The sequence below is a fragment of the Pieris rapae genome, chromosome 1, assembly GCF_905147795.1.
Source record: "Pieris rapae chromosome 1, ilPieRapa1.1, whole genome shotgun sequence".
NCBI classification, from domain to species: Eukaryota; Metazoa; Arthropoda; class Insecta; order Lepidoptera; family Pieridae; genus Pieris; species Pieris rapae.
The window spans coordinates 2,839,342-2,853,837 of NC_059509.1; the positions used below are offsets into that span (position 1 = coordinate 2,839,342).

At 34.1% G+C, this 14,496-nt stretch overlaps 1 protein-coding gene and 1 non-coding gene across 2 annotated transcripts; both read left to right on the forward strand.

Moving 5' to 3' along the window:
• The first annotated feature begins 2,232 nt into the window (after positions 1 to 2,232).
• Trnas-gcu lies at positions 2,233 to 2,314 on the forward strand. The gene has a single exon. It is a non-coding gene; the product is annotated as a tRNA-Ser (tRNA).
• A 9,296-nt stretch (positions 2,315 to 11,610) lies between these two features.
• LOC123689626 lies at positions 11,611 to 14,070 on the forward strand. The gene is made up of 2 exons (XM_045630668.1): positions 11,611 to 11,740; positions 12,041 to 14,070. The coding sequence occupies exons 1-2, from the start codon at positions 11,611 to 11,613 to the stop codon at positions 14,068 to 14,070; spliced, it is 2,160 nt and encodes a 719-aa protein (XP_045486624.1).
• The last annotated feature ends 426 nt before the right edge of the window (positions 14,071 to 14,496 follow it).

Consider the following 14,496-nt stretch of genomic DNA (forward strand, 5'->3'; position numbering starts at 1 on the left):
TGTTTCTTGCTTTCGGTGGGTGTATTTTTGCGTCTGCGTCAGCCCCACAAATTCACGATTCGCCCATGATAGTAGAGGATCCAAAAGTTCCAACTACAATGATTAAATTGATCAATACTTAATATTTTAATTGACTGTGATAATAATGCTAGATAAAATTGTTCAAGTAAATATTAAAGTTAATTATATTATACAAATAAACTAGATCAATTAATTCACGTCGGAGTTTTAGAGTATTTAACTTAAAATAGTCCAAACGAGCCTCGTGTTAACAAAAATATCAACTTCAAGTAGACCAAAAAGAACCTACGATGTTTAGGTACAATCAACCCATTGTCCATATACCTAAACAAAGTCTTCAAACAAAGAAATATTTCTATTGTATATCGATTTTAACGCCTCAATATTGAAGGATTTTCAAATTGAAACAGAACAATTTTGAAAAATTACTTCCGTCACACTGACCCACGTTCTTTGTTACAAAAACGTCTCATGATATGACACACATTTGTTATCATACAAATAACATTTTATCGACAATTAAACTGACAAATTCAGCTTATAACAATGCATTTTCCGTAAGTTTATTATGACGTCTTAATACTTTTAATTGTGTCGCTTGGAACTCGTAAACTTCGTAATAAAGTAAGACAAAGGATATCTTTCCCTTTGGTGACACTTCAAAACTTCATAAAGGATTTAAGTTCGTTTAAGGCTTTGTCTTGTTTAAACAAGTGTCTGCCTACGACTTGACTAACCGGTAGCCACTATCAAAATTACTGTGCATCTAACTGCCTATATAAATAGCCCTTCCAATCGTTTCGAATTAGAAGCATCTTCCTCTTTTAAATCGTTTATTCCAACTATTATTTAGACCAAAATCAACGTTAAATACCGATCAAAATATTTTTATATTACTTAAAACGGATTGCAGTGAGCGCGCTGATTCTATAGACAACAAATTATTGTTCTTTTTTTAAAATCCGATTTGGAAATGGACCCACACCAGAAGTTCTGCTATTTAGAGACTGGGCAAGCAATCGGGTAGTTCCTACTAGTACGCGTCAGAAAGGCGAGAGCTACCCGCTGTCAAAAACTCAAAATATCCGATGCAAGATTTTGTCCTAACTGAATTTTTTGTACAATTCTTATAACATCAAAAAACTGTTTAATTTTACAAGAACTTCAATCAGTTATCCCTGAAATAAAACTGTAAAAAGTTACCTCTTAGCCATCAAGACAGTTTTCGAATCGAGTATTCGTGTAAAAATATTCTCAACAAAAAGCGAGAATGACAAACAAATGGCGCACGTGGCTCGGTAGCTCGTAAATAAACAACTCGTTTCTTTATAATGTTTAATGTTTCGAGAACATTTATGGTTATACACATTCTGGTATCTGTGGTTTTGGCATTTCCGTAAACGGGCGGAAAGGGGGCAACGCGGTACATATACGCTTTATATTGCGCAGTAATATTGAATTATTAGTAATCATACATCTAACACATATCCACGTTATAATACACTTAGTAATAAAAAACCAAATATATGATACGGAAGACAAAAGTATATATGTACTAGAAAAAGAAAAGTGGAATTAAAACTTAAATTTACGACATTTTTACTTAATATTATAAAAATTAATTTGCTACTGCTAATAAAGTAAAATTAGCCCGCTGCTTCTAACATTTTGCTAGTACAAATTTCGACAGTTTTTCAACAGGCTAGTAAGTGGAGTGCCAAACATGAGGTTTTTTTAAAGAACCGGCACGAGGGACAAACGGCCAGGACGCTCATCTGATCACTCTTACATTTATCCAGATTTGTTTTCTGCTTTAGGATTTCATAATATTTAGGCGGCAAACCAAACCAGGATAAGATAAAGAAAAGAAAATATAAAAAATAGAAGATACTCTTGAGGAAACGGTTGCCAGAATTGAATAAAACTTTTTTGGGTTTGCTGAATCAAGACCCACAAAGAAGCAAACAACAACAGTTACCTCAACCAAAATAATAAAAAATTAACGAAAGGCTGCCTTGATTTTCTAGAAGATTAATTAAGGCTTCATAGGGTAAATATGTCGCTCCATAAATAGAAACTTTTTTCGCTACATTTATCGGAATATCTCACCAGTAACTTATTGACACCGTTACATGAAGTCATTGACACGTGTTCTTAATATCTTCTATGCCTATATCTAACGTTGTTGAAAAATTACCTGAGGCCTTGCATGACGAGGTGGCCGAGAGGTTAAGGCGTTGGACTGCTAATCCAATGTGCTCTGCACGCGTGGGTTCGAATCCCATCCTCGTCGGAAATTTTAATTTTGTAATCGACAACAATAATCAAATACATATATTAAATTCGCTGGAAGATTATTTTTATACAAAACGTGCTTTCCAATATGTTAGATAAATAATAATAAGTATCAACATTTTTATTAATTCTTGACATCAATTTATAACAAAATCCTCCATAATGGTTACGATAAAGGCCGCCCATAAAAAATAATTTCACGCCAAATATAGCTTTTATAAGCTTCGTCCGCACTTATGATTTGAAATCGCCAGTAAATAACACCTAAGTGCGACAGATACGCTACTGTGAGACGACGTAAATGAAGCTATTTTCCTGTATCATGTCAATATTGTTGTACACACCTGCTGTATTTTAAAACAGCAGTGCTACTCTATATTATTGGTTGCCATTGCAAATCATAAATTTTCGAACTGTCATTCCCATTCTCTTACTGAATGTGGGCGTTTTAACGATACGCTGAAACTGGTCTTCTTAAGAAAACTGGCGTTGGAAACCACGGCGAGGGTGCTAATATCATTAATATCGGTAGAAGACAACACAGGCTACGCAAAGAAACTGGTGTGGGTCCAGAATACGGTCGGGAACAGGGGATGCGCAAATGGATTTCCAGTTAGGGTATCAAAAAATGTTAGCTTTCAGATATATTAAATAATAAAAAATAATGATTGAATTACCGCAATTTTTGACCATGCATGAAGCATAGCCTCGATAAAGATGTAAAGTTATCAACGTTAGAGAATATCCTTAAATTCTTTCCGTTCACGTATAACTGAACATCGCGTAAATACATCGATGAATGCATTGATTTAGCACTCACTAAATCAGGTAAACGTTTGTAAATCCACAATACGTTGTTTACGTAATGCCGTAGTGCTCGCTTTAACGTTACTATGTACAGGTATGGTAAAGGCTTTATATTCTATATAAAATATTACATTGATATTTATAAGATCATACATTGTATTGGACTGAATTGTGTTAGGTGAGTTTAGTATATTATAACTTCTTTCAATAGTGGAGCATAAGGCATGTCCAGTACCTATATGTAAAAATATATTTCAGTATTAAACTAAAGATAAGTAGTCATGGTTTTATAGTAATTCATAAACTGTCAGATAAGCTTTTAGAATTTGACGTGACAACGTCTTATATTTCGATGGAGCCGAGTGCACGCATTAAAAAACCTGACGCATGCGGCGTTACCTCGTCTGAGGCGTTACTTTAAAGTATTTGCAAACGAGAGTGCAGAACGAGCGACAAAGAGGCACAATTGGTCTCCGCGTTCGGCAGCATGCGTTCGTTAAAAAATTGACATAATTGTATTTATGCATACAATTAAATGTAACTTAATCAATTCAATTGTGATTTCCATTTACCGCCTTCTCTATATCCATACAAAATATCTAACAAACAAATAAAATTAATTTTTTTTTTGCAAAATGCAACCATTCCATCAGTATTTTCTTATGACGTTGTCACGTTCAACGTCGGTTGTCTGTAAAATTGTTAATTTTGTAATAATATTTCTGTAGATTAAGTTATGTACTTCTTGAACTGTACCTTAATATTTATTTTCCTGAAAGAGAATGTTTTATATAACGAAATTTAAAAAAATAAAATAAACAATAACTAACTCCATACAAATTTATATAAACTAAGTAAAAATAAAAGCAGTTTCAATGTATCAGTATCAGTATCAGCCCTATGCACGACCATTTCTCACTGAAATGCAATCGTTTTTAATAATGTATGTGTTTACCCGTTCTCAAATAGAAGCAACCCAGTTATTTTGTAATAACTTCTTACTATAATGTTTTTAGTGGCATTTAATATTTGATGAATATTTATTTATTAAAGCATATTTGTTGAACCCATGGTGTCCAAGGCTTCTTCAAAGCAACGGGACACTTAAAGGGAGTAAAAGAAATAGGCAGTAGTGTATTAACATCGGAGTTACCAATACGACTTATGTAAGATACTTCCGCCGACGACTACATAGTCGGGAAATTATCTAGAAAATATAAAAAAAAACGGAAATAGATTAAAACAAACGAAAATTGATAGAGACTAAATAAAAGAAAATAAACGGAAATAAACGAAAATAGACGAATATAAACGAAAAAAGATAGATGGATATAGACGAAAATATACGGACACATACGAAAAAAACCGAAATAAACGGAAGTACTTAGATCGAAACAAACGAAAATTAACATTGATATGTTAGATATGATTATGTAAACATAGACATATCTATTTAAATAAAATCTGAAATTTAAGGAAGAAGATGCAATAAAATATTTGTTATATTTATCGTGTAGGTACTGTCCGACAGGCCTAGGCAGGCTGCATACTCGTTTCCACAACAGAACATGGGATCATTGAGGCTTTCATTTCATCGTAACTTATTTGATAAATTGACATTGTCTTCATGATTAACATGCTTTTTAGTCGTCTATGGCGAAATCGATTGTAATTATCTTGGAAACTTGATATGTACAAGAAATACCAACCTAACCTAACCTAATTATTTGTTAGTTTTTTGTACCTCAGTTAGTTTTGGTAGTTAGAATAAAGCGGACAAGGCTAAGCTGTTACCGTGTCCTGCCTCGGGCGATTGTTGGTGGCTCCGTGGGGTTTTAGTGGGTATGCACAGTGGCGAGTCCCACATAACCCTTCACAGGCAACCGTGCCGTGGGATGCCGTGATGCGTAACGCATTTGCCCCCGAAAAAAATTGTGGTTTTTTATAGAATTATTTGTGTACAATATTTAATTAAATTATATTGATATACCTCGTAAGGATGTAATGGTTGCTGCTTTTGTAAACATTTTGTAAAAAAAACTTGGTGATTTAAAACAGTGACAGTATTGCCATATTGTTTTTATTGTCTGTTTTACGCCCTTGTTTTGAGAACTGACACCAAATGTAAGTTTAAATGTATACAATTATAATTACTGACATTCATAAGTTGTACACCAATTTTACGAATTAATTATATTTTGATTATCTTTGTTAGATTTTAGTCACTATACAGTCAAGGGCAAATTGCATATACGAATAAGTGTAGTAAATAATATAAACGATTAATATTTCACCATAATTCTCACTAAATTCAACAACTAATCAGAACAGTTTAACAGGATTCATTAATTGTCAGTAGTGGCTCAATTGTTTTGTTTATTTTTAGATGTAGCCTGCGTCCGGCTTACAGGAATTTAATTTCGACTAACTGCATTCTGATACACTGGGCAGTGTAACTCAAACTTGCAATTTATAACTTTATTAAACATAGATGGAGCCTCAACTGTACACTGTAAACCTATTTTCTAGAGGCCAACCTAATCAATGATCGTTTTGGGAAAGAATTTCACCAACGGAATAATGAATCTACTATCCCGTTAGTAATACCTTACCTGTAATTGATGTGTATGTGTGTGTGTAAAATTTGTGAAGTCACATTTTCTTGTATATTTAAAGCATACATGTCGTTTTAGGACTTATAAATAAAGAAATACACAAAAACCTTTAACCATTCAATCTGATATACAACCGTTTTTAAATCATCATTAAAAGTCACATAAATAAATATATTTTTATAATCACGAATGAAAAGTTAGGGAAACACAGCTTAAATCTAATGAGATTTCATTCGAAATTGCGAAGGTCATTTTGTTTGTTAAAATTACTCTTTGACAGTCGCTGATTTTACACGCAAAAAGTTTAATTCAGTTTCGAAACGTAGTAGTTTATATTTCGGTGTCTGTTCTGTGAAGGGCCCTCCATGACTCGAAACTTGAAACATATTGAAATATCGAGCTAGTTTTTGTTATAGCGAAGCTAAGTGGTCGTGAATTTTTTAATACATTCAAGTTGCTTTTTGATCGCATTGTGGAGTAAGCAATACAGTTTTGGATTTTATGAGGTCGGCAAAGTGGAGCTTCAAAAAGCTTTGGGCTTATTACGAATTATTAAAAGCATTTTTAATTTTAGAATGCTAATTTTAACGACCATTCCGTGTGTATGGAGTCGAATACCTGGATTAGAGTGTGTATAGTAAATATGCAGTAGTAAAGTAAACTATGAATAATGCTGCCATGTATTTCGGGCCTCGTGGTTTTATTTATAGCAAATAAAAAAAGCAATGGTAAATAATTATATTATTATAAATTTTCAAATATTACATGTATTATTAATAATACTATATTACAATATTCCTCAGGTATAGAACATTGCATTTTTTTATAATGATGAGTTACGCAAGCAAATTTGTTTTGCGTATACAATAGTTAAGAAACATGTAAAATTATTAGAAATATTACCTACCCAGTTAAGTCAAGAATTAGCGCAGAATAATTATCACCTACTTGCCTATAAACCCAAAGATATAGGAAATCGATACCTGCGGCCAACAGCCGAAGCCTAACTGGGGTTTTTATATGTACATGATGCGCGCAGTACAATGAGCACATGATAGAGGAATATAATATCTCTTACAACCAAATATTACTGGTATCTTAGAAGAATAAAAAACCCAATAGCTTTCGTTGATAATAAACTAGAAAAAAAATTTGGCCGATATTTTTGCCGTTAGAATGTTATTCTGCTTCATTATATTCTATCTATCTTTAAAAAAGTCCGTGTGTACAAAATACTCAGGTCAGAAGAGAAACTTCTTTGTAAATAAATTATTACTAAGGCAGAAGCCGCAATAGATGATCATGTACCGGTATATGATCGCTCCATGTTTTTGTATATCTATTTTCACCCTGTTAACACACTGCATATTTCTAAGATTTTTTTTATTTACTACATTTCTTAAATTTATGAAAAGGCAGAGATAAAAGAGCCTCTGGGATTTTATTAAAGAAGAGTATCCCTTTTCCCAAAAAAGATGCTAATGATCTGTACTAGACGTTATGCGACAGAATTGCAATCTCAAATTCTAAACGAATTCATCAACCAATAGCATGTATTTTTCTCGATCTCTCTCTCTCTCTCACTCTCAATATGTCTCAATCGCTCTCTTACTTGTATACGACAAAAACGCTGCACATCTTCATGACGTTTCATCCGTAAAAAAATTACCCTCATGCGCCTAAAGAAGTTGTACTTCAAAAATCGGGACAGGCCGTATAACAGAGTATTGTTAAAATAAAACATAATAAAAGAACGTGAAAATTTAACGCTATAATGACTCCGTTTGATGTGAGTAAAGCGTACATTACAGCGTACTGCGTAGATGTGTCTCATTGCTGATTATTAGATAATTTGATATAATCTAGTGCAATAGGTGTTGGAGGTCACTGAACCATCAACTATTACTGCAATTGTTTAACTGCGCAACTGTGTGATTTATCACTTGTATGTATCGAATAATCCTACGAACAAAACCTATTATATTCTAAATTTTATCGGTCCTAGACAAATCCCCAATGATACATATATGGGTTTTGAATGTCGGTATATTATTGGTGTTCACAGAAAGATAAAATATACCTTAAAATAGTGTTAGTTGGGCTTAAATGTGAAACTAATTCCTGAGGTCCTAGGATCGGACCCCAGCTATGCACATACGTTGTATGTTGCGTTTAACTCGCTCGTACGGTGAAGAAAAACACGATAAAACCTGCTTCAGAGGTCTGCTGCTCCTAAGCCACTGACTTCCTTATTTCAATAAATCACGTAAGCAAAAAGATACAAAATTCAGAGGCCATAATTAAAGGTTTAATAATAGAGCTGATTGATTTTTAAAAAACTAAAAACATTAGGTCTTCATTCAATTGGCATTTTGTATGGTTAGAACAGAAATAAAAAAAAATTAATGAAATATATTTCATTAATGATAATTTATGTATGTGCCACTGTTATCTAAGAACTTTTGCCATCTTGGATCAACTTCAGATTTAAGAAAGTTATAGGCACTAGTCCACGACACGCTCATAAGCAACTTTTTCGAAGTCAATTTTCGCTTGGAGCAGGATTTGGCTGGTTTGGCTTGATGACCGCTTCCGATTATCGCACAAGATCCACATTTTCATCACAAGTAACGATTAAAATTGAAAGATGATGATTCAAATTCCTAACCAAATAGGATATTTATAGTCGAATTATATTATTATTGAGGTCAACGTCATAAGAAAACGTCAATATCATATAATATAAAGACCTAATGTAGCAAATAACGAAACTTTAACCGTATTAAACTATTTACTTTATGGTATGAAGGTTGATAAGAATCGATTGTAGCAATGTATAGGACTGAACACACACTAATACTGTTGAGCAAACAGATATAATTGGCTCCACGTTGTAAATTATATTGACTTTATGTAAATTATATTAGCTTAGTTAATATGATATGTTATGTCTTAGTCAATAAAATTCTGCTATACCGAGTTAACTTCTATGTAACTGCCCTATTAATAAAAAAAATTGGCACTTAGAAACAAAATGACGTTTATGTCCAATTCTATGGACTCCATGAAACTTAGACCCAATGATAATGATAAACATTTGTCTGGCTTACTGCTAAATTTCTCTACAGGAAGAAGTATTCATGCAAGCAATATTATATCTAGTTTTATTGCAGTGATAAGCTTTTGATATATAAACAGTTTATATTATCAATCAATCAATCAAAAATCATTTATTCATATAGGTAAAATAATGTACAAACTGATATAAAACCTCCTACTTCCATGTTCGTTACTAAGAACGTTAACGAACAAGTAAATAGATACTTCACAATTCTATTAATATTAATGTAAGTACATAGTGAAGTTTATTTCGAAAGTAAAGAGTGTCCGAGGACAAAGTTAGTGTAGGTAATCGAGTAGGTGTAGGAAGTCACCGTCTGTGGAGCTGTCTAGACTGAGTCTCGTCTGTGCAAGCCTTTTGTGGGAAAAATAGATTTACACTGTATCTACGACCCGCCTACGCCGTAGCTACGTGTAAACAGTTTAGAAAATCTAGGCTAAATTTTCTTTATTGTAATTTTGGCCGTGCTTTAATTAATAGCGAACATAAACACAATAGAAAAAAACATAAAGTTTACAACGCTGGAACGAGAAAAAAAACTTGGCTATTTTGTAATTATGCAAACAAATTTGTTAGCGATAAACTTATTAAAAAGTTTCTGACTAATTTAATACAGAATTTAAGGCACAGAAGATTTATCACCTAAAAGATATAAGAAATCCATACCTACAGGCAATACCATAGCAGAAGAATATGATAGCTCTTACAACCTAATATTAATTATCACTTACAGTAAAAATGTATAAATAATAAAATGTTCATTATCAAATGCAAAAATACCTTTCTCCGGACATCAAATATTTGTTGAAAATTATCGCAAATTCCAAGAATCATAAAAAGTAGTTCACAGTGATTTGTCCGTCAAACACAATGCAACCGTTATGATGCAGGATGAGACATAATTGCAAATCAACGGTACCGCATTGACATACTTCATGGACGAATTGCAGTGCATTGCCCTGCTACCTGCAGACTAAATTATTAGTGTATCTAATTTTTTCCTTCTTCAACATTAATCAAACACGATTTGTACGATTATATGATGTTGTTCACGCCATCCAATCACCTTAGTCCTCTCTGTCCTCATTTTCTGTCCCAACCGCACCCGTTCCTTAAACACCACTCTCTCTCTCTCTTCAATATTAAAGTGTGGAAGGAGGGGACTATGAGACTTGCGCCCGCGCCCCAGAGAGAAGCCACTACCGCCGTCGCGAGGTCACGCTTGCTCACTTCTACTACTGTGTTTCCGCTACCGCAGAGTACTACGTACTTACCGCTTAATATTCTATACGTGGTCTTCTCCCACGGAGACAAGTGAAGTGCCTGAGGACTAAAGGTGAGTGGTGTTTCCCATATTTCTTCTTCTTTTTACGCCGCATTCCACTTGCCCCTCGGCCCACCTTTTCTTGGTCTCCGCCATTACATTGTTTGGTCCTTTTCGAGCCGCGATATACTATTTTAGTTTGTTACAAATCGCGATTTGATTTAATTTAATTTAATATATATATATATATCTTTGTCATTATGGAGACTCGTAAAGCGGCTTCTGAGAAACAAGGCGCTAACAGTTCGCTTGAAATTGATCGAGCCGTTTTAATTGCAAAACGAGACAATTTATTTTCACGTGTACAAGACTTGTACGATAGGTCAAAGAAAACCTCGCAGGAGGCTGACATAAATTCTTTTTTATCGGGTATGATATCAATTGATAATATTCGGGATTCGTTTTGTGAAACAGTGAGTAAAATAAATGTTATCGAATTAACTATTAATCCCTTATACACTGTCAATTTTAATTGCATGAATTCATTTGAAGACATGTATTGTCACTGTAAATTCATTTTTGAGAAATTTAATAAATTTGTTGTAGGTAGGAATGATTTATCTGATGCAAACCAACACCAACGCAAATCGTTTCACTTACCAAAGTTGGAATTAATGATTTTCAACGGTGATGTCATTAAGTGGCCGTTATTTTACGAATCCTTTAAACGTACCATTCATGAAAATCCTGATCTTTCAGATCACGAACGAATTCAATATTTAATAAGTAAATTATCTGATTCGGCCCTCTCTGTTTGTGCAGGTATAATTCCAAATGCTGAAAATTATGCTTTAATTTGGCAAACGCTTATAAACAAATACCATGACAAACGAAGTTTGGGTTCAGCTTATATGCAAAAGATTCTAGACTTCAAACCGCTTACCACCGCTTCACATAAAAATTTACAATTGTTTCTTGACAATTACTGCACCGCAATATCAAGTTTAGAATCATTACAATTAGAAAATTTAGCTGATTTTATATTACTATATTTATCATTGAAGAAATTAGATTCTAGTACAGTTCGTTCCTTCGAATTACATAATATTTACAACCCTACAATACCTAGTTATAAAGATTTAATTGCATTCGTACGCGAGCATAATAGAATAGCTCAGCATTTGGATACTACTCGCACATTCCATAACAAACCGGTTTCTTCGCGTGCGTTTGTGTCGCTTACAGAGAAGCGGTCTAATTGTTCATTTTGTAAACGCATCGATCATTTTAATTTATATAAATGTAATTCATTTAACGAATTGTCTATAGATGATAAATACACTTTTATCAAAAACAATAAAGGGTGTTTTAACTGTTTAAGTTTATCGCATATGTTAAATAAGTGTAAGTCTGCATGGAATTGTCGTAATTGCCGCATAAGACATCATTCTACGCTGTGTCGTAATGCGACTGTTTCTCAAGAAAACATGCACGCTAATAACTTGAATCGCATGAGCAATGCAACTGCGCCGCTTGCTGGGCCTCCCGCTAATAATACACCTAATTTACCTCCACGCAGCGACAATCAGCCGATTAATAACTCAAATATTTCACTTTGTAATATTCGGCCGGCTATTTCCGAAAGTAATAATACATGTTTATTAGGTACGGCGCAAGTATATATATATGATTTAAATGGTAAACCACATACAGTTCGTGTTTTAATTGATTGTGCGTCTCAAAGCACTTTTATAACCATGAAATGTTGCAAAAGATTAAATTTAAAGGTTACTAAATTTACGAATAAGTTTGTAAAAGGTATAGGTTCCGCTTCAAATCCGATAATAGGAGAAGTTTCTACCGTTCTTTCTTCTCGGATTAATAATAATTCTATACCTTTAAATGCCTTTACTATAGACAAAATAACAGACTGTTTACCGGTGGCACAAGTTAAAAAGTCTTCGCTGAAACATTTAAACAATATTACTTTGGCGGATGACAATTATTTTCATCCGTCAGAGATAGAGATACTTATTGGTGCACCGCATTACGCCGATATAATGTTGTCGGGTCGTGTTACGGGCGCACCTGGCACTCCTACCGCTTTCGAAACAATATTCGGGTATATTATCATCGGTAACGTCCCCTTATTGGGTTCTGATTGCACCAATAACTGTAACAGTTATACCGCTATTTCGCTATGTTCTATAGTAGAACAACCGCAGTTAGAAAATTTAATTAAAAATGAAAAATTTCACCATGTTGCGGGTGATCAAAATCCTAGTGATTGTCTATCTCGCGGCTTATCACCCACTGCATTTATAAATAATTCTACTTGGTTTACTGGCCCAAAATGGTTAGAACTGGAATCATCTGAGTGGTCAATTACATCTCTAAACTCTGAAACAGCTGTTGATATAGAAGAAGAAAGAAAAATAGTCTCTATTCCTGCTACAGTGTGGAGTGATCCAAACCCAATTTTAGAACTGTCTCATCGAGTTTCTTCTTGGTTATTGTTTCTCCGTACAGTGGTATGGATATACCGTTTTCTCAAAAGACTTCCTAGATCTACTAATGTCTCTGCTGACGATATTAGTTATGCTGAAATACAGATATTTAAGGTTTTACAAAAGGTATATTTCTATGATGTCATCCATAGCCTTAAAACTAGTGGCCGCTGCTCGCGTTCTATTCAAAGATTATGTCCCTTTCTAGATGCTGATGGGTTGATAAGGGTTGGTGGTAGATTAAAAAATGCCAATCTACAGTATGATCAGCAGCATCCTATTTTGTTACCGCGAAAGGACAGGATACTTGAGTTAATTATTTCCTATTATCATCGTCATAACTGTCACGCTGGTCCAGTCACTTTAATGGCGATTCTTCGACAACGTTATTGGATACTATCGTGCCGCAGCATAGTGCGATCAGTTATACATAAATGTAACTTTTGTTTTAAAGCAAATCCTCATCCTATTATACCGCTCATGGGTGACTTACCAGACTATCGTGTAAACGAATCTAAAGCTTTCGTCCATACCGCTGTAGACTATGCTGGTCCTATTTCAATAATTCCTTATCGAAAACGTGGAGTCCGCTCTATGAAGGCTTATCTTTGCATTTTTGTTTGTATGGTGGTTCGAGCTGTACACGTTGAGCTTACTACAGACCTTAGTACCAGTTCATTTCTTTCTGCATTCAAGCGATTTATTGCGCGTCGTGGCGCTATTTCTGTTCTTTATTCAGATAATGCAAAGAATTTTGTTGGAGCAAAAAATGCATTATCAGATATATTTACACTTACAAACTCGATTGAATTCCATGATACATTTGCCACTGAGCTTGCAAATAATCGTATACAGTGGAAGTTCAATCCTCCTCGAAGTCCTCATTTTGGTGGCTGCTTCGAAATATTTGTTAAGGCTTTTAAGAACCATTTGCGTCGTGTGGTAGGTGAACAGTTACTAACGTATGAAGAAATGTTAACTGTTCTTACACAAATTGAATCAGTTATCAATTCTCGACCGCTTACACTTTTAAGTGAGGATCCATCTGAGCTCACAGCTTCAACTCCAGCTCACTTCTTGATGTCATCACCAGTAAAATTTATACCCGCTAGAATGAAAGTAGATGATGAACCAGTTTCACTTTTAAAACGATATGCGTTGTTGGATGGTATGATACAATCATTCAGTAATCGATGGAAATTGGAATATCTCCATTTGCTACAGTCGAGAACAAAATGGAATACACAAGCCAATCCTGTCACAATAGGTACAGTTGTAGTTATAGTGACAGATAACGTTTCTCCACTTTCTTGGCCTTTAGGAAAGGTAATGGAAATTTATCCCGGAAAAGATGGAATTTGTAGAGTAGTTTTAGTCAAAACTGCAACGGGAATTTATAAAAGGCCTATTGTGCGTTTATGCCCATTACCGAACCAATAAAACTGCCTACAAAACCGCTAATAAAACCGCTTACAAAACAACTTACAAAACCGCTTTAAAACCGCTGATAAAACCGCTTACAAAACAACTTACAAAACCGCTATAAAACCGCTAATAAAACCGCTAATAAAACCGCTTTAAAACCGCTCGATCAACCGCTTAATACACCGCTCTCCAAACTGCTTTATGAATCTTTTACAACCCGCTTTACAAAATCGCTTTACAAACCGCTTAACAAACTCATATAGTTCTATGATCTTTTTTACCAATCGCGAATATCAATTTTCTTTCCTCATTGTTATTACTATTATTATTATTTTTTTTTTGTCTTTTTATTATTATTTCTCTTTATAAAAAACCCAAAGGTTTTTTAGGCCGGGGGCAATGTTCACGCCATCCAATCACCTTAGTCCTCTCTGTCCTCAT